Source organism: Phyllobates terribilis, unplaced genomic scaffold, assembly GCF_046119375.1.
Source record: "Phyllobates terribilis strain yellow unplaced genomic scaffold, ASM4611937v1 Scaffold_1__5_contigs__length_1240528914, whole genome shotgun sequence".
Taxonomy (NCBI): Eukaryota; Metazoa; Chordata; class Amphibia; order Anura; family Dendrobatidae; genus Phyllobates; species Phyllobates terribilis.
The window spans coordinates 247,516,198-247,536,865 of record NW_027362761.1 but is presented as its reverse complement, the minus strand read 5'-3'; the positions used below and the strand labels follow the sequence as shown (position 1 = coordinate 247,536,865).

The window sequence follows — 20,668 nt, the reverse complement described above, 5'->3', positions numbered from 1 at the left end:
AATTTTTTTTTTTTTTTTTTACTTTGTCCCTCTATGGAACAATATTGATCGCAGGATTTAAGGGGGTAAACAGCCAGGGACGGTGTGGGCACCGCTTCTGGCTGTGACTGCTGGGGCTCGGCTATCATGCAAGCCGAACTCACGGCAGAGATTGCGTGGGCACAGCTCCTGTGCCATGCAGTATCACCATGTTGTATAGGTACATCAAAGGTTGTTAAGGCGTTCGAGAGGACCTATTTTTTCTAATAAAAACAGTAGATAAAATTATGAGACTTTTTTTCAAATATATGTCATTAGCAAATGAGACGATTCCCTAAGTATTACAGGGACATAGGATTTACCCCCATCTTACCAGACTGAGCAAAATTTGGCGAGATTCCCTTCTCTTGGAGGCACCAACTGTGGGGGAAGTACTAATTCTACACAGCATCTGAATGGCTGCGTAGAGCAGGAAGTCTCACAGCTGCCAACATAGTGACAGTGTAGAGCCTGCTTCAGCCTCCCTCTGTTAAAGTCCACTTCCTTCTTACTACTAAATAAGATACGATTTTTTTTTTTTAAAACAATACACACAAACATATAGAATATCGATAGATAGTATATATTCGAGAAAAAGTTATATTTTGTATTCCTTTTACCTTATGAGGTTTCTCATGAGGTGATGGGTCCTGTTTATGGAGAAACATCCCACACCACCCCACAGTATTCATTTACCAAATGACTAGATTTCTACTGCCTAACTCAAAAGATGAATTTTGAGGAATCAAAACATCAAAACAAATCTTCACACAGTAGTCATATCTCCAACATGAGATTTCCTAATTTGTCAACGTCAGAGGGGTTTCTGCTGAATGACTTGGAGTTTGGTACATTTTATAAAGTCTTTCCATAGTAGGGTAAATAAATTAACTTCTTCATTCAATGTACACTTAAGACATTTTTAACTGGGAAGTTAAACACACATTAGTTTACATTCAAAGCCTCGATTTCCTGTCGTACATCTTTACTTAATCTTATCCGAGAAGTTGCTGTGTTGAACAGCGCTTACCTGGGACAGTTTCTTCTTACTTTTCTTCTTATGTACATGCTGCACAGACTCCACTGCTCCATTACCTAGAAGCTTGTGCTTCTGAAATTTTATTTTTAGTCCTTCTTCCTAGATGGGGAAAGAAACATTGGCAGGATGAGATGGCATACTTTTACATTTGTCTTCTGGAAACACTGGTTCGGGATTTGATACCAAGGTGCCAGCCCTCAGTTTACAGGCTAGTCCCATAAACAATATAGATCACCTGTCTACAGGATAGGTGATAAACTGCTGGGACTTCCACCTATCATAAGAGGAGGAGTGCCTTGTTGAGTAGTATAGAGCATGTGCAACCACTGCTGTATTCACTAGTTATAGAAATGGTGGTTGCATTTTGGGACCCCCTTTCTTATTATCGGGAGGGGTCTTAGTAGCCGGGTCCCCAGGAATGATATACTTATTGTCTATGCGATAAGCAGGGGATACATTTTCTTTATGGGACAATCTAATACAAGATTTGCTTACACTTTTGATTTGTACAGTAAATTCCTTTGGGTCTGGGACAGGGCGTATCTGTGTAAAAGAGGTAGGACTCCTTTCCTCTGGTGTTGGAGAGAGGCTGTCGGGACTGTCACTTGGTGGGTCTGTTATTCTTCTTGGTGATGACCATTTTCCAGTCAACACCGCATTACAAACTTGTTCAATTCGACAAATTAAAACTCTGTCCTATATTTAAAAAAAAAAAAAAAAAAACAAAACACACAATTGTTATTTTTCATCACTATACATTTCCCCAAGATCTAACAGCCCTTTGGCGCTTACAATGATTGACCATCAAAAGAAACCCTTGTCTGTGGAATACCTTTGGCCATTCTGCACTGTGTGGATTCTCCTGAGCCATCTGAGCGCTGTCCTCTGTGTTGAGGTCAGCAGGGGAGGCAGTAAGAGACAAACGACTTTCTTCATCAAATAATCGAGAATGTGGTAGACCTGCTAAAGAAAAGAAATATAGGAGCTTAATGGATGCACAACCAACTGACCAGTGTTACCCTTAAAATGAATTGTGGAGCAATGGTAAAAAAAAATGTTCTATATTGGCAAGTGTTCTTTAATATTTAACCCTTTAAATGGAGCACTAAGGGGACTTCTACTTGTAAATACTCACCATTTAATTTGGCCAATCTATTCTCATTGTTCTCATCTGAGGAATCTTCTGAACTGGATGATGAAGATGAGGAACAAGATGATCTGCGCGGAGCCGGAGAAGAGCTGACAGATGAGGATAGCGAAAGCAAATGAGGTTGCTGAAGTTCTGGGGGAGGCAGCGAAGGAGCAACAGAAGTGGGAGTGGATGGGCGGGAGTGATTAGCCACACCCCGAGATTGGAGGTAGCTGAGGCGGCAGCTTAGAAACGAATATGAAGGGTCTGGCATTAGTGTAAGATCAGTGCGGCTCAGACCATAGCGAGCTGCTCCTTCAAGTAGTTCCTTATCATGACGGCCGCTCTCCCACCACTCTGGCAGTTCAGGGTCAGGTCGACAAAGGGATAAACGTGCAGGGAGCAAAGGATGGCACAGGACCTGTTCTCGCACCCTACGCAGGAGGTCTAAACGGAACAAAGCTCGCGAAGCACGTTCTTCTGATATGGGCTCGATGAAGAGAGATGGGTCTGGTGGCTCTAAAGAGAGGATTTACAAGATGATAGCAGGATATCCATCTATTCTGCATAACCAGCAATTATACATGCAATACACCTTTACAGGTACTCATTTGACTTACCATCCCCTGCAGCTGGTGGCAAACGACACACTTGTCGGCACATTGCCACAAAACCATGAAAATATTTCAGTAGCGACTCATCTGTTTTCTTGTCCAACCTTGCCAAGCTACGAAATCTCTGCCAGTCATAAAGTTGGGTGTCAGGGTCATATTCTACCCCAAAGCTGGAAAGAACGCGGAAAAAGTCACAGGCCTCACGACGTGTCCACCTGTTCAGAAACAAAGCGTATAAAATGATACAAAGCCAGGGGAAGGCATGGCAAACACAATAGTTTTAACCAGCAGTTTCTATCTGCCTCGCAAACACAACAGCTCTTACTGTGTCTGATACCTTTGTTGCTTCTCCCGCCGTGCGATTTCTTTCAGTTTGAAAGCTGCTTCACAACGTTTCCTCCGTTTGTCACCTCTTTCTGCAGCCTCCATTTTCAGCTGTTCACGTTTGTAGCTACGCTGGTAGGCGGTAATAAGGCGACGAAGACGAGCTGTGAGTGCCGACCCTGGTGGCCATAACATGCCACTTGGCATGGGGGTTGCTAAAAGAGGAATAAATTAGTTAAAAAAAAAAAAAAAAAGAAGAAGGACTGACCATATTTTTTTTCATACTGATATTCAAAAGTATCTTATTCCACCATGTACCCTGGGAAGCAGATACCATAAATTGTTTCAAGAGTCTTAGTAATTTGTATGGCTATTTGACCATGAGCCCTTCTAGCGGACCTGGACCGTCAAGCAATGCAACAATGACAAGCATAGTAGAGAATTCTACTGCTCCTGTAGTTTGACAGATGGCAATGGATTCCATCAGCTAGCCTCATAAATGGTACATTCACACAAGGTGATAACGGGGACACAGAGTGCTTCATGACACCAAGATTACATACAAATACAGGCTTTTTTGCACTCCAAGAAACCATGAGCTATTGGTAATGGCCAGATCACATTCTGGTGAAGGCTTAAGTCAATTTATCTACAATTCTTACAATCTATAAAATGATCTATGATATACTCACCTTCTTCACCATCGACTACAGATATTTCCTCATCCATCATTAAGGGGTCCATCTACAGAAACAATTTAACATGAACTTGTAAAGGGAGTGGAATGTTTTAGAAACATAAAACCAAGACTCCATGATGACCTAGCCTACCTCATCCTCAGGATCTTTCGGGCCATGTAGTGGCTTGTATTCTGGATCTTCAATGTCTCTATCAAAGTCTCCACTGGAGGGTTTAGAAAAGTTGATAACGGTTATAACACACAAACACTGGAGGTTAATCCATAAACGTGTGCAAATAGCAACACTGCATTTCTAGCTGCCATCAGAGATCACAAGTTGAGAAATGGATGTAACTCATTCGCCCTCAGCGCAGGTCCCTACACGGCCCCAGCTGCTGCGTCAGTATTAGCATGGCGACTCATCACGGACAGCACCGCATGCAGATCTACTGTACACAAGGTTTTCTGCAAGCCATTCTCACCTCTCAGGCAACTCAGCAAAGTCTTGTGCATGGTGCTCAGCTGCAATTGCCTGCTCATCTGGTCCTCCCACCTTTTCCAAGAAACAAAGCAGAGGATCAGCACGCATGGTGTTGTATTTTTCATAACCTGCAGAAAAGTAAAGAGGTCATTGTATGTTTTTGCAAGTGAGTTTATGGATTTAACAGTTTAAAACAAAAAATGAATAATTCAACAAAAAACAAGGTCCATTTTATTATGGAAAACTCATATTACATATCATTTTGACTTAAATACCCCACATGCCTTTACCAGATGATAAGGAAAAAGACAAACTCGAGAACAAAAAAAGATAAATCAAGAAAACCAAAAGCTCAAGGAATTAAAAACACATCATGTTTTGTCCTTTCTTCACGTCTACATATTAATACAGTGGTGTGAAAAAGTGTTTGCCCCCTTCCCGATTTCTTATTCTTTTGCATGCTTGTCGCACTTAAATGTTTCAGATCACAAAACAAATTTATATATTAGACAAAGATAACACAAGTAAAAGTAAACACAAAATGCAGTTTTAAATGAAGGTCTTTATTATTTAGGGAAAAAACCTACAGGGCCCGGTGTGAAAAAGTGTTTGCCCCCCACCCCACCCCCACTTAAAACATAAATTAACTGTGGTTTATCAAATCTTTGGGAAGCGGAGTTCAATTTCCCTGCCCACACACAGGCCTATTACTGCCACACCTGTTCTCAATCAAGGAATCACTTAAATAGGACCTGCCTAACGTGAAGTAGACCAAAAGATCCTCAAAACCTGGACATCATGCTGTGATCCAAAGAAATAAAGGAACAATTGAGAAAAAGTAATTAAGATCTATCAGTCTGGAAAAGGCTACAAAGCCATTTCTAAAGCTTTGGGACTCCAGCGAACCACAGTGAGAGCCATTATCCACAAATGGTAAAAACATGGAACAGTGGTGAACCTTCCCAGGAGTGGCCGGCCGACCGACCAAAATTACCCCAAGAGCGCAGCGACAACTCATCCAAGAAGTCACAAAAGACCCCACAACAACATCCAAAGAACTGCAGGCCCCAGTTAAGGTCAGTGTTCATGACTTCACCATAAGAAAGACTGGGCAAAAATGTCATGCATGGCTGAGTTCCAAAACAAAAACCACTGCTGAGCAAAAACAACATAAAGGCTCGTCTCAGTTTTGCCACAAACCATTTTGATGATTGCAAGACTTTTGGGAGAATACTCTGGACTGACGAGACAAAAGTTTAACTTTTTGGAAGGTGTATGTCCTATTACATCTGGCGTAGAAGCAACACAGCATTTCAAAAAAAGAAGTATCATACCAACAGTAAAATATGGTGGTGGTGGTAGTGTGATAGTCTGAGGCTGTTTTGCTGCTTCAGGACCTGGAAGACTTGCTGTGCTAAATGGAACCATGAATAATAATAATAATAAATCTTTATTTTTATATAGCGCTAACATAGTCCACAGCGCTTTACATACATTATCGTCACTGTCCCCATCGGGGCTCACAATTTAGATTCCCTATCAGTATGTCTTTGGAGTGTGGGAGGAAACCGGAGAACCCGGAGGAAACCCACGCAAACACGGGGAGAACATACAAACTTCTTGCAGATGTTGTCCTTGGTGGGATTTGAACCCAAATCCGGCCATCAGTTTGTGGCCCCAAGCTGAAGCGCACTTGGGTTATGCAGCAGGACAATGATCCAAAACAAACCTCAAAGTCCACTTCTGAATGGCTTAAGAAAAACAAAATTAAGACTGGCCAAGTCAAAGTTCTGACCTTAATCAGATTGAGACGATGTGGCATGACCTTAAAAAGGCGGTTCATGCTTAGAAACCCTCCAATGTGGCAGAATTACAACAATTTTGCAAAGATGAGTGGGCCACAATTCAACCAGAGCGTTGTAAAAGACTTATTGCCAGTTATCACAAATGCTTGATTGCAGTTGTTGCTGCTAAGGGTGGCCCAACCAGTTATTAGGTTTAGGGGGCAAACACTTTTTTACACCGGGCCCTGTAGGTTTGGATTTCTTTTTCCCTTAATAAAGACCTTTATTTAAAAACTGCATTTTGTGTTTACTCGTGTTATCTTTGTCTAATATTTAAATTTGATTTGTGAGCAGAAACATTTAAGTGTGACAAACGTGCAAAAGAATAAGAAATCAGGAAGGGGGCAAATACTTTCACACCACTGTACATCCCATCTAATACCAGTGATTACTGTCTGTAAAAAGGCTATATCCACTTTCCCCAACATTCTTTTTTTTGTCTCTATGCTTCTAAAATGAAAAATGAAGCAACTTTGCAATAGGTCTTAATTAATAAAAAAAAAATTGCATTGTGTGTCTACAGCTCCTATGCAAACACTGTGATAGAGAAAAAGCATAAACCTGTAAATACACCACCAAAATATAATTACATTAAAAACCAGGGAAGCAGTATCCAAATTCTATTAATTGACAATAATATTACACAAATACTGAAGATAAAGACATTTAAAAAATACCCCATAAAACCAAGATAACCATTAGTGATAAGCGAGTATGTTCTGTTAACCCTTCTGGCGAGCATGCTCGGGCAAACACAGTATGTTCAGCGTGCTAGGGTGTTATGTTTCAGTCTCTGTGTGCATGATTTGCGACTGTTTGACAGCTTTAATACATGTAATGAATGTCTGTTTCTTAGGCATTCCTCACATGTATTAAAGCTGTCAAACAGTCACAAATCATGAGCACAGAAAGACTGAAACATAACACCCGCGCACGCTCGCTGAAAGGGTTAACAGAACATACTCATCACTAATAACCAACATAAATTACAGAGACCTAGAATTTATAAAGACACTGAATAATAAAGACACAGTCTCTAAATGCCTTAGAGTTGTAAAGCAATACATAAAACAGCCATATCAATAGATAGGGAATGTGTCCTTTACTTTGTGCTAACCCATGTGATCTTCAGTGAGACAGTACCCAGTACCTAAAAGTACCCAAACCTAAAGGATTTGGAGCAAGTACATTTTAGCTGTGTCATTTTATTTTTCATGCAAAAAGATAGTTATTACTACCCAAACTCACCATGTTTGAAAACTCCAATGAGAAGAGCTTTGTCCGCCTCTCTGTCCCACCAGAGAGAGGGAACATCTGCTTGATCAACTTGAGGAACCCACATATCGATTTCTCTGTTAAAAAAAATATTCTATATTACCACAATTACCACAATTACATAGGCTTATTACGATCTTAAGCCATAATGCACTCAATCCATACAGGTGACATTCTGTGAGATTAAATGTTAAAGAGGCTGTCCACTACTTTAGTACTGATGACCTATTCTTAAGATAGGTCATCAATGTCTGATCAGTCGGGGTCTGACACCAATGCCAATTAGTTGCTATCAGTGTCGGCTGGCAATACTCACTTGCCGAGCTGCTCAGTCTTCTGATAGTGGTCGCTGCAGGTCCTGCACATCCGCCTCTTATTGATTTGAATAGGAGGCGGATGTGTAGTACCCAGATGCGCCCCCTACCAGAAGACGGCCAGCTCGGTAAGCGAGTATTTCCGAACACCGATAACAGCTGATGGGCAGGTGTGCTGGGTTTCAGACCCCAACTGATCAGACATTGATAACCTATCATAAGGATAGGTCATCAATGCTGACGTAGTGGACAACCTCTACCTAAAACAAACAGCCTTTTCAATATTATTTTCCTAAAGAGCAGAACAGAAGAAAAAAAATTGTGTTGTTGCTATTAACAATTGAAATATTATAAAAGGCTACGATGAGCTAGGAAAAGGCTAACAAAAAAAACCTCACACCTCGTAATGTTACCACATAAAAAACATTTCCTAGTGTATGCAGATGTAAGTAAAGCATTATTCTGATCAATCGGCACACGCTAGCAAAATGCCTTTTTTTTTTTTTTTTTTTTTTTTTTTTTTTTAAATCAGATGGGGATAATACTTTAACAATGATCCAATTTGAAAAATGTCCATGCAATGTAACAAGCAGATAGACTCACCTGGCATCCGCCCCTGCCAGCACCTTGGAGCCATGACTCCCAATCACTTCCTGCCGGAGGTAATACAACATTCTCACACGCAGCAGTACCCTATGGAGGAAAAGAAAGCTTGAGTAGTATTACATACATTTTGTCAATATCTGGAAGTAATAAGCATTTTATTAAGGAAGCTTCAGCATAAAAGACACATAAGAAATACTAAGGCCTCCAAACTCTTACGCTCTGTCCACTCACTTGTTGCACTGGTGCTTCAGATGCTTCTTATAACCCTCATCTTGAAACAAAGTGTCGGGGTTGTACTTCCGTATCCAGTCTGCTTTCTGGATGTCAAAGCTGCTCTGGGACTTGATTTTTTTCCCCTTGCGTCCCCGAGGGACAGGAATGGAAAGACCTGTAAAAATAGTAGGAAATTTAAAAAATGACTAAATGACAAATCATTACCCAATACACATCCACGACATGACTGCCAGGAGGATTACCAGAGTGATTTTGCAGCTGCTTCGTTTTGCCATTTTCTGCAGGAGTGATGAGGTCCCAGATGAAGCTTTTTATGTTCTCATCTCCACGGTAATGTAACAGACAATACACCAAGATGGCTCTGCAGATTCTCTCCACGTCCCGTTCAGTCATTCCACGCTTAAAGCGGCCATGTAATAAAATGTCCCGCCAACGGCCCCATCTAATCCAGACAAGGGACAATGTAAGTAAACCAAGAAAACGACAACCTCCACTAAACAGGGTTATGTGCAGATCATCAGCATTTAGCCACAGTACAGGAGCCATAATCTATTGAGGCTGTAACACGTGAAGTCATTCAGTGCCTCACCCATATACAAGCAGATGCTTCTCCACTCTAAAACAGTCTGTGCGACCATAAGCATTTTTACGATCTTGACGCCGAGCTCTTGGCCGGTCCTCATCATCGCTTTCTAAATCGGAGAACTCTACCATATCGTCATCCTTATTACTGAAGTGCCGAGTCTGTTTCCGAATACGAGGCGTGTCAATTACCAGTGTGTTCTGCAAAAGAGGGGGAAAAAAAAAGGTTTTGCATTAAGGCGCTGTCAGACGGCCATATTACTCACACAAGGATCGCATCACAATCCTCAGACTGGAGAGCCGACGGCCAGTCCGAGCAATGAGGTGTACAAGTAACACCACCGTCTGACTGCGCACTTATGCTCGTTTCTGCATGTTACAGTTCATGAGGAAGGATTTTGCAAAATATGTGTGGGTGGCAAGAAAGCTGGTTTACATAACTGAATGGGTTTGGACCACATCTGCCGTTCTCATGTGTCAACATTCATCACCAGCCTCCATGTCAAACACATTCCTCGAGAAACAGAGCAATTTTTTCCTCAAGTGTCATGGTAGTTGCATCAGTTTATTTTTTTTTTCACCAAAAGGCTCGATTTAGATAAGAATGCAATGCCATAACATGTGGCTATGGAGGCTAGAAGTTTGGCTTGGGAGACATACGGTCAGTCTGGGCATTGTGGTCCGTATATGGACCGTGAAATTTGCCCATCTGAACTTTTGCTGTTATCCACTGACTCTTAGCAATGAATCTGTTAAAAAAAGATAAAACTCAGTGCCAAGTCAGAAGTACAAAGTAGATCTTCTATGTTTTATTACTTTTGTTTAGATCAGTCCTGCACAACATACAGCTTGCATGCAGCCCACCAAGGCATGTTGTGCGGCCCATGGGGCTGTCTGGGATGGGCCGGCTCCTTCTTTCAAACGCGAATACATTTGAACACTGTGGTTCCGGGACTGGGGCAGAGCATCGCCTGTCAGCCCCTGACCAGACGTGCAGCAGCGTGAAGAGGTCAGCATGCGGCTGATGCCATCACATTTCTGCTGGTGCCGGGATCACACAGGCAGAGAAGACGTTGGGCTCCTGTAAGCGCTCCATGGAGGAGCTGAAGATTAAATGTCATGTTATTTTAGAGGAGGGGCAGGGGAGGGCTGTGTTACTACAATGGCACATTATGTAGCAATTAGGGGGAAATGTGAAAGGGGGCATAGTATGGAGAGGGGCTGCGAGGTGAGAACTTGGAAAGGGGCAGTTTGGGAGATATGTGGGGGGGGGGGGATTATTGAGTGGGGGTATTATACAGAAAGGAAGTGTGGAGGGATATTTTGGAAAAGGGTAGTGGGGGGGGGGGGGCATTTTGTGCAGGAAGAACAGTGAGGGGACAATTATTTATTCATTCAGAGGCCGAGCATAGGAGATACTTTTATTTTTAAGGGTGCCAAGTCGGGAGGTGCTGCCTACATGAAGACAACACGGATGGAAGCTACTCCGATCAAAGATGTCACCTATGAGGGATCTGGATGTAAATATATATTTGTGATTCTGACTATATCTCATCAGTACTGTGGTTCCTGTATGGTCCACAGTCTGATGATCGCTGGTTACACCAACTGCTACCATCTCCTTACCATTGTACCAAGCTTGGTGCTGCATTCATGTACTGACTGATTTTGGGACTGCATTCATGTACAAAAAACTCAGTTTTAGGCTATGTGCCCACGATGCAGAAATGCTCAGGATTTTTTCCTGAGCGTTTCTGCATCTCCCCTGGCAGAAAAAAACGCATGCGGATTGTACATGCGTTTTCCTGCCAGGTGACATGCGGATGTGAAGCGTTCTTCACTTGCATTTCCGCATGCAGGTTGTCAAGCCCTTTCCAATCGATTTTAGTATCACTTGGAAAGTGCTTGTCAACTTGGTCACACGATATAAATCCACGCAACTGGCATGGATTTATATTGTGACACTCGAGAATGTAAAAAAAATAAATATATACTTACCCTCCGATGGCCCGTGCTGTCTTGCTTCGCTCGGTCCCGGCTGCGGTACACTGAAGGACCTGCCGACGTCAGCGTCGCGTGACCCGTCACATGACTCTGACGTCAGCGCAGGTCCTTCATTCCATCGCGAAGTGCCGGGAAGCAAGGAGGAGCGCACCGCGGGCCGCCAGAAGGTAAGTATACATTTAGTTTTTATTTTATTCTTTTTTTACAGTTTTTTTTTTTTTTAATGGTACCTGGCTGTGGAGGACTCTCCTCCACACCCAGGTACCATCCGCACATTAGAACGCGCCAATTACTCAAGTACAGATGTAGTCTTGTGGAATTGGTGCGTTCTAATGCAAGTCAATGGCGGCGAAAACGCAGCGCTTCCGCAAAATAATTGGTAGTGCTGCGTTTTTTTCCGCAATGATAATCCGCAGCGGAAATTTCCGCAGCATGTGCACAGCACATGCGGATTATCATTGGGGACATGGCAGGCCTTCTACCATGCGGTTAAGCATTTCTGCAGCGTTTTTTTGCCGCTGCGGAAACGCTTAAAAAACGCATCGTGGGCACACAGCCTTAGTGTGTGTTCAAACTTTTTTTTTTTTTTTTTGTAACAAACTCTTTAAATAATCAAAAATAGGTTCCAGTGATGTATTCATTACCTACCACTTTAAAAAAAAAATATGCAGCCTTTGGGATTAGTTTAGTACAGCAATGTGATCCTTGGGCCAAAAAAAATAAATAAATGTTGTGCACCCCTGGTATAGATCCTCATAGAAGTTAATGGTAGTCTGATCCGTAACATGGAGCCGAATAGGAAATGCTCCGAGTCTCTCTAACCGGAGACACGGATCAGTTTTTAAAATGGATGTTTGCATGGGTTAAATGGAAAAAAAGAAAATGGACAGCACTATGACGAGTCACACTGATCTTTCTATTCATCCTTAAGAAAAGGAAATTACAGTTGCTTCTGCATCTCTCCCTCAATTTAGTGGAGACAGCCTATAAATGCAGTCAGTTCTCCAGTTCATATGATATGGAAATCTAAGGTGGGGAAACGCTTCTATCTGCAGATTTCACTGCCAACTCACACTTCATGTATGGATTTTAATAGTCATGACAGACTGAGAAGCTCTAGCACCACCATTAACTAGATGGGAACAAATTATAATAACATATGCGTGCCAATTCCACATATGTGAACTTACCTTACTGCTGAGAAGATCCAGGTCTAAATCGGCTTTCTTGGCCCATTTCTGCCAAAAATTAGGATCATCGAGTGAAATATCAGTCCTATTTTCAGAAGCAACAAAGCTGGCCTGAAAGAGAAATTGAATCCATTAAAGGGGTATTCTAAAGTTCTTATATTGCTTTAGTTAGACCGCATGAAAATAAGCAAGATTGCAACTTAATTGCTTTTTCTATCTGCTGTCATTCATAGAATACAGTTGGTTTCCATTGAGCTTGGTCACTAGTGCCTGCCTTGACAGGGCTCTTACCAGTCCTGTGTATTCTCAATCCCAGAGCATCAGTGCTCTCACTGTCCTGACCTGTGTGCGTGTTTAAATGCCCTGTTAGGTTATGTGAATGCAACAGCAGAACTTGTGCTACGATTTTGCTACTCATCAGAACGGTCACTCAAGAAGGAGTGCCTGCAGTGCCGGAAACCAAGAAGACAGAGTTGCCAGCTGCTCAAGAGACAACTTGAGAATAACTCTAAGAACCTTCCATGTCAAAATAGAACATTTCCTACTGCACTCAACACCTAAAATGGCTGGATAGAGTCAAGGATTTTCATTTTTGACACTGCAGTTACCATTATGTAGCTCAATGAGCCATGTTCATCGGTCACCATATTAGTTGTACATTATCTGAGAAAGTGCTAAACTGGCTATCCTACTTAAGCTCACAATGCCTTTAAAAAGCTACACAGGTAAACCAATAGATGTATAGGTGTATGCTCTGTGCCACCCATCATTACCAATCTTTAGTTAGTGTATTACATTTCATGGGCTTTGAGAATTTACTATTTTCACCATCTTTTATAAAAAATTAAAACAAACATAGATACTGAAAATACTGAAGATCTGAGAAGAAGCAAACCTTGGAAAATGTTGATCCTTTTCCCTCCGACTCTATGGTAATCGTGGTGGTTCGCCTCAAGAGAATCTGGTCAATGTCTTCCTCACAAAACTTAGAACCTTCATCATCTTCATCCATGATGGCAGCATAGGCGCCTTTCCTAAGAAGGTCTTCAATTTCTTTCTTTGTAAACTGTTGGATTGGCTGATAGGATCACAGATTAAAAGGTTAGGTTTTATCAAATCATAAACAGAAAATACGTGTGATTTCTTCCAACAGGTACGCACCCCACTAATGTGGTTCTCCCGACCACTCATCGACTGAAGTACAGCTTTATCAAGCCCTAACTTTAGGCTAGCCTTGTCAAACATCTCCCTCTCATAGGAGTTGCGGGTTATAAGCCGGTATATTTTTACTGCCTTGCTTTGTCCAATTCGGTGACAACGAGCTTGTGCCTTAGAGATTATAAAAAAAAAAAAAAATAATAATAATTCATTCTTAATTTTGTGCAAAGCAAAATAAAACACACATTTGGTACAGAGATCATAAGAAATGTCATTCATTTATAATATTAAAAAGTGTGATCATCATTAATACCTGTAAGTCATTTTGAGGATTCCAGTCGGAATCAAAGATAATGCATGTATCTGCAGCGGTCAGGTTGATCCCAAGTCCTCCAGCACGTGTGCACAGCAAGAATACGAAGCGGTCAGAATCCGGCCGGCTAAAGCGATCAATTGCAGCTTGCCGCATGTTCCCACGAACTCTACCATCAATTCTTTCATAAAGATACCTAGATTTATGGAAATAACACAAGCTGCCTGTTAAATCTAGTAAAACTATAAAAATCGTAGCTTTAGAACAGATTGTGGGAACAACTTTGACCAGAACTCCCAAAAATAAAAAAAGTCTAATTGGATTTCAGCAGGAATAGAGTTGATGACCTGAGGAGCTGAACAGTGCTCACCTACGCTGGATGAGATAATCCTCTAGTATATCCAAACACCGAACCATTTGGGAAAAGATCAGGACCTTGTGGCCTCCAGCTCTAAGCTTTGGCAGAAGCTTGTCTATTAGAACTAGTTTGCCAGAGGAGCGCACCATAGCTTGTAAGTGGAAGTCTAGAGGGATTATTGGGGTAGCTTCCCTGAAGTCAAACAGTATCTTCTCTTCCGCTCCTTCACAGACAAAAACAAAAAATAAAATACAACAGTGAGAAAGATAAAAGAAGGAATGAATCTATGGAAACCATGCAAATATGTGTAATGGTGCACACGTACCAGTAATGAGGTAGGGGTGGTTGCAGCATTTCCGCAGTTCCATCATGGTGTTAAGCAAATTGGGCGTATTAGACTGACTGGCACCTTTAGTCAGGAATGAAAAATTCTTTTCCAGAATAGCCCTGTAATATTTCTTCTGAATATTGGTTAATTCAACTTCAATGATCGTTTCCTGTTTAGGAGCAAGATTCTTCTCGACATCTTCTTTTAACCTTCTCAGCATCATTGGCTTCAAGATGGCTTGTAGCTTTTGTACCTAAAAATGAGAGCTACATGTCAGGATGTGCTAGTCCTGATAAGTTGCTGTGTACCCTCCTTCCTTTACCCTGTAATCCTCTATTACTGCCAATTAATAAAACAGCAGAAAATTATACTGGACAGAAAACTTGGGATCGTGTTATCCTTTGCACAAGTATAACAGGAAGAGACACCTCCTGTACAAATGGACAGTGAAGGCTGCAGCCGTTCAGAGGCCGCTGACCAACTGCACTGGGCAAGGGTTTCTTTAATTAAAGAGTTTTCCTACGTTTTTTTTTTGTTTTGTTTTTTTAAACCTGCGGACAGCCCCTACAATCATGAGAACAGGACCCCCCCCCCCTCCCCCGATTCCCTTATTGCTGCTCATTGTGATCGGGTCTAAAAATGTGTGACCTGTTACCACAAATCGCTGACTCCTAGTTCAGTGTCTAGGATGGATTAAGATTTTAGTATTTCACTTCGCCATCTCCATTACTCGAATAAAGCAGCAACAGTCACAAATGAAGCAGCAGGAGCCATGTGCGACCATGCTGCTCCATTCAATCCCCACCACAGTATGGACAGAAAAGAAGGAATCCCTGTTAGAATAGATCAGGTTCTCATGATTGGTAGGTGTGAAAACCATGGGTGTTCCCAGAGCACATAAAATCAACTATCCTGTGGATAAATGTTAAAGAAAATTGTGATAAAGTCCCTGTAAATAAATGAAAGTAGTAATTGAGCCAATGGGATTTGTGCAGTTCAGTAAATATATGCACATTATTTCTTAGTGATTTCTCATAAACGCCATGCTTCTTAGTACCTGCTCCTCCGTTTTCAGATCTCCAAAGTCTTTCAGAAACTCTGCCTCTGAAGCAAACTGAGTTGGCTCTAAGAAATGTAACAGACTGAAAAGCTCCTCCACAGTGTTCTGTAATGGTGTCCCAGTCAATAGGACTTTGTGCTCCTGGGAATTAAAAAAAAAAATAATTCAATGAAGTATTGGTGCTTGCTGATCCACCTCCTACCAAAGCCAACATGGTAAAAAATAAAAAAAGACATATTTTTAAGCTCACCAGGTCCATGTGCTTCAAGCTATCCAACAATTTGCAGTTTCTGTTCTTTAGACGATGAGCTTCATCAATGATAACACAGCGCCATTCTATTTCCCGCAGCTCGGGGCAATCAGAAAGCACCATTTCAAATGTGGTGATCAAGGCATCAAACTTATAAGCCCCGGGGATCAGACGACCCTGTAGATGGATATCAAGAAGAACATGGTCAAAGTAATGTCCAAATTTACAGGGAAGAATAAATCTAAGAAGTGTACAGCATAGCAATGTTATGGGCCAGAAGAGCCTTCACACATCTTCTCTTAAGGTTTTATTGTGATAACACATTGCTTACTCCTCCATGTTACACCCTGAGAATTAAGAGGTCCTTTTATGCAACTGGGACGGAAAATTATACGTGCAGTATAATTGTGATATGAAAAGAAAACAATACAGCCTATTCAGGGTATTCCTAATACAGCCCCACTCACAACCAGAAACTGGTGTTGAGATTTACAATACATTAATTGGTGGGATATTCGCAGCTGGGCCCCCACCTAATCCATATACCAATTACTGAAGTAAGAGACGAACCTTTGAGTCCTTGCAGTACATTTCATACTGCTGAATCATTTGTCGGCTAGCCAGGCTGCCATGGTATACAATGGTGTTCATTTGCGTCCAACTTGCAAACTCCCTCTCCCAGTTAGTAATGGTGGAAAGCGGAGCAATAACTAGAAATGGCCCCCGGACTCCGACATTGTACACTTCTTGCAAAAATGTAATGGACTGGATTGTCTTTCCCAGGCCCATTTCATCAGCCAGAATACAGTTTTGCCTGCAATGACAAACATGCAGATGGTTACAATGGTTATCTGGAATTGCAAGGAATAGAATGCAAACACATAAAATATTGATGTGATAATGACAGCCATGAGTCTCACCTGTTGTACCAATTGAATAGCAGCCAATTCACCCCCTCTAACTGGTATTCCCTCAACTGGTTTCCATTCCTATACTCTCGGGTGAGATCTAATTTATTCCAAGATGTAGCGGCCGGCCTTGCCTAATGAGAACAAATTAGGTCAGTTTACTAAAAGGAAGTATGGAGGTTAAAGGATGTACCTTAACAACGGAGCAGCTACTCACCACACGCTTCAGACTGGGCTGACGAGATTCTATAATCTTAAACTCCTCCACCTTCCCATCGTCTACATCTTCCTTAAGTTCCCAAGTGCTGTCTTCATAAGACAAGGAACACCACTTGACCAGATAATACACAACAGGCTGAAAGAGGGAATTACCACCTTTAACTCAGATTATTTCACACACATATACAAGTTTATATTTCCAGGTAATGTTTGGTGTGAACTCTAATTTAAAAGGGGTGTTCTGGCCAGCTGAGACCCCGACTGTTGTCAGAGCAGATTGAATGATGCAGAGCAATGCACTTCATCGCCATGGGCCAGAGATAACTGTTCTTGTATTCAGTAGATGATAAAGGATATTCTGATTTAGCAAGTTAGGTAAACTAAACCTTAGCCCCCAGCGTCTCCCGTGTCATGCACATGCCCCCAGGGTCTCCTGTGCCATGCACGTGCTGCAGCCCCAATGTCTCCTACGTGATGAATATACTGCAGGCCCCCCACTGCTCGAGTTCTATAAATGCAATGTGAGCAGCGATTTCACCCTGTGAGGAGACCTGCAATGTAATATCATCTGCGTTCCAGACCAACGCAAATCTGGAAAAGTCGTTGTGAATAACATCAATACCAGCTAACATCACAGACACACCAAAGAGAAGCAGTTCCAGCCATCACATTAGAAGTGAGTCACTTAATTGTTTGACCAAATATAGCAGGATAAATTTCAAGTTGATGATTTTGTGCAGCCCCACAATTTTTGTCTAAATATCGAAATGGCCCAGGCAGAAAAAAGGTTCCCCACCCCTGTATTAGACCATTGAGGTCTTAATAACCATAACCTCATCTTCGGTGCAGTAAACAGAAATTTGTAGGCCCCATAAATGTAAAATTTAAAGGGCTCCTCTTATGCTCGATCTGTCCTTTTTGCAGCCTTCAGGTGATTTTTCTCACCTGTAAAACAGCAGACCATACAGCCATGGCCAAAAGTGTTGGCACCATTGAAATTGCTCCAGAAAATGAAGTATTTCTCCCAGAAAATTATTGCAATTACACGTTTTGTTATGCACATCTTTATTTTTTTTTAGTGTATTGTAACACAAAAATAAAAAAACGGCAAATTGGACATAATTTCACACAAAACACCAAAAAAGGGCCTGAAATTGTGGACACCTTTCGAAAATTGTGGGTAACCAACTTTGTTTAAAACATGTGATGCTCATTCAAAAGTTACCTGTGGCAAGTAGCAGGTGTGGGCAATATGAAAATCTCACCTGAAACCAGATAAAAAGGGGAGAAGTTGACTCAATCTTTGCATTGTGCGTCTGTGTCCCACAGTAAGCTTGGAGAACAGAAAGATAAGAAGATAACTATCTGGGGACCTGAGAACCAAAATTGTTTAACAATATCAACAATCTCAAGGTTGCAAGTCCACCTCAAGAGATCATGATGTTCCTTTGTCCACTGTGCGCAACATAATCAAGACGTTTACAACCCATGGCACTGTAACTTATCTCCCTGAACCTGGACAGCAGAGAGAAATTGATGAATGGTTGCAACGAAGGATAGTTCAATGGTGGATAAGCAGCCCCAATCAAGTTCCAAATAAATTCAAGCTGTCCTGCAGGCCCAGGGTGCATCAGCTATCTGTTGACATTTGAATGAAATGAAACGCTATGGCAGAAGACCCAGGTAGACTCCACTGCTGACACAGAGACAAACAAGCTAGACTGCAGTTTACCAAAATGTATGTGAGTAAGCCAAAATCCTTCTGGGAAAGAGTCTTGTGGACAGATGAGACCAAGATAGAGCTTTTTGTTAAAGCACATCATTCTACTGTTTACCGAAAACGGTATGATAAAAGAACACAGTACCTACTGTCAAATATGGTGGAGGTTCAAAGATGTTTTGGGGTTGTTTTGCTGCCTCTGGCACCGGATGCCTTGACTGTGTGCAAGGCATTATGAAATCTGAAGATTATGAAAAGGATTTTGAGTGTCAGAAAGCTCGGTTTGCGCCCTAGGTGATTGGTCTTCCGGCAGGACAATGACCCCAAACATACTTCAAGAAGCCCCCGGAAATGGATAGAAACAAAGCACTGGAGAGTTGTGAAGTGGCCAGCAATGTGTCCGGACCTAAATCCAATTGAACACCTGTGGAGAGATCTTAAAATTGCTGTTGTGAGAAGGCGCCTTCATGAGAGACCTGGAGCAGTTTGCAAAAGAAGAGTGGTCCAAAATTCCAGCTGAGAGGTGGAAGAAGCGATGGTTATAGGAAGCGATTGATTGTAGTTGTTATTTATTCCGAAGGGTGTGCAACCAAATATTAAGTTAAGGGTGCCAACAATTTTGTCAGGCCCAGTTTTTGGAGTGGTGTGTGAAATTATTACAATTTGCCTTTTTTTCCCTCTGTTTTTTTGTGTTGTTTCAATACACACAAAGGAAATAAATAGGTGTATAGCAAAACATGTATAATTGCAATAATTTTCTAGGAGAAATACTGTATATAAAACATGGCTTCTACAGAGCAAGTAGGTGATCTACCATTACATGCATCATATTGTGTCAGAGCCAGTATGACATCCACAACATGTATACAGTATAACTCCAGGTAAGGATCTACCAACAATTTCTATTACTTTCTGTACGCTCAACAAATCAGTGCTTCAGTTAGTGAGAAGCAATTATCTGGTGCTGTAGTAGGAGCGTCTCAGGTTTATCAACACATAATTCTGTTTAGAAACATCAGCAACAAAGAGTTCCACAAAAGAAAAAATATACATTACTGCCTATCATTTACAAGACTCACAACTTCAATGTTTGTACAAGTGTCACCCAAGCACCTGCCCTCTCCTGTTTAGTGACAAATAAGTGAAAGATGTGACATACCTCCCCATTGTCTTTATCAATGCTATGTGATTCATCTAGAATTCGATCAACCTCAACATAGTCGGGATTAAAGGGTTCTTCATCCTCTGGCAGGAAATGACGCATCTGCGCCATCTTGGTTTTAAATCGTTTGAGCTTCTGGTGGATGCGTTTGTCCCTCTCTAGCTGTTCAATTGTTGCCCATTCACAATGCAGGTAAGAGCTGGAAAGAAGGGATAGATTTAATTACCAGAGTCCAAAAAGGCAGCATATGCAATCGAAAACACAAACAGGCATACTCACTAATTCTTATACTTGACAAAAAACTCTTCTGCATCAATGTAGCCTCCTGTAGAGAGCTGGAATGGGAGAAACACAACCAAACTAAATCAGAAAACAATAAAAAGAGTAAACTATATCCAATGATTAATCACAACGTTTCCGCACCTCTTTTTTCACCACTCTCATAGACAAGATTTTGTCTACAATTGCAGCATCTTCTTCACTTGGGTTTTCCTAAAAATGGATGTAAAAGAAAATAAGTGCAAATAAATTATTTTTCCTGGTACAATCTGGTCAGAATCTAACATCCTAGGTTAAAACAGTTACAGCACATGGGGAAAAAAAAAAAAAAAAGTCTGTAGAAATCTACTCACAACAAAGAACTGCATGGAAGGAACAGTCTCATGGTCAGGCAATAAGATTGGTTCAGGCAGGAGGACTGGCTCACTCTTCACAGGACCGGTCACATCAACTTCCTCATCATCTTCATCATCAGTGATTTTAATGTCTAAATCTTCAGTGTACTTCTTACGTTTCACCTGGCGGTTTGATCGTCTCTTCTTTGTTAGAGGAAAAAAAACGCAGTAATTTATTTTCTAAT

At 41.5% G+C, this 20,668-nt stretch overlaps 1 protein-coding gene and 1 non-coding gene across 6 annotated transcripts in view; both read right to left on the bottom strand.

Moving 5' to 3' along the window:
• CHD8 (chromodomain helicase DNA binding protein 8) overlaps positions 1 to 20,668 on the bottom strand; it is an 89,748-nt gene that overhangs the window by 17,593 nt on the left and 51,487 nt on the right. For 3 of the 5 annotated variants that reach the window (XM_073671134.1, XM_073671136.1, XM_073671137.1), the window contains exons 7-35: positions 20,442 to 20,627; positions 20,233 to 20,301; positions 20,089 to 20,144; positions 19,807 to 20,008; positions 16,926 to 17,063; positions 16,721 to 16,842; positions 16,371 to 16,614; positions 15,801 to 15,977; positions 15,548 to 15,691; positions 14,488 to 14,743; positions 14,175 to 14,385; positions 13,805 to 14,000; positions 13,495 to 13,662; positions 13,229 to 13,411; positions 12,334 to 12,444; positions 9,147 to 9,340; positions 8,800 to 8,999; positions 8,555 to 8,711; positions 8,321 to 8,410; positions 7,377 to 7,480; positions 4,286 to 4,412; positions 3,955 to 4,027; positions 3,817 to 3,868; positions 3,126 to 3,339; positions 2,807 to 3,015; positions 2,193 to 2,705; positions 1,890 to 2,020; positions 1,553 to 1,753; positions 1,049 to 1,156 (exon numbers count right to left, since the gene is read on the bottom strand). In XM_073671134.1, the coding sequence (XP_073527235.1) occupies positions 1,049 to 1,156; positions 1,553 to 1,753; positions 1,890 to 2,020; positions 2,193 to 2,705; positions 2,807 to 3,015; positions 3,126 to 3,339; positions 3,817 to 3,868; positions 3,955 to 4,027; positions 4,286 to 4,412; positions 7,377 to 7,480; positions 8,321 to 8,410; positions 8,555 to 8,711; positions 8,800 to 8,999; positions 9,147 to 9,340; positions 12,334 to 12,444; positions 13,229 to 13,411; positions 13,495 to 13,662; positions 13,805 to 14,000; positions 14,175 to 14,385; positions 14,488 to 14,743; positions 15,548 to 15,691; positions 15,801 to 15,977; positions 16,371 to 16,614; positions 16,721 to 16,842; positions 16,926 to 17,063; positions 19,807 to 20,008; positions 20,089 to 20,144; positions 20,233 to 20,301; positions 20,442 to 20,627 (4,836 nt within the window). The remainder of the gene's footprint in view (positions 1 to 1,048; positions 1,157 to 1,552; positions 1,754 to 1,889; positions 2,021 to 2,192; positions 2,706 to 2,806; positions 3,016 to 3,125; positions 3,340 to 3,816; positions 3,869 to 3,954; positions 4,028 to 4,285; positions 4,413 to 7,376; positions 7,481 to 8,320; positions 8,411 to 8,554; positions 8,712 to 8,799; positions 9,000 to 9,146; positions 9,341 to 12,333; positions 12,445 to 13,228; positions 13,412 to 13,494; positions 13,663 to 13,804; positions 14,001 to 14,174; positions 14,386 to 14,487; positions 14,744 to 15,547; positions 15,692 to 15,800; positions 15,978 to 16,370; positions 16,615 to 16,720; positions 16,843 to 16,925; positions 17,064 to 19,806; positions 20,009 to 20,088; positions 20,145 to 20,232; positions 20,302 to 20,441; positions 20,628 to 20,668) is intronic. The other 2 variants (XM_073671138.1, XM_073671139.1) reach the window with 2 other exon arrangements.
• LOC141175022 (small nucleolar RNA U6-53/MBII-28) lies at positions 4,124 to 4,234 on the bottom strand. The gene has a single exon (XR_012253005.1). It is a non-coding gene; the product is annotated as a small nucleolar RNA U6-53/MBII-28 (small nucleolar RNA).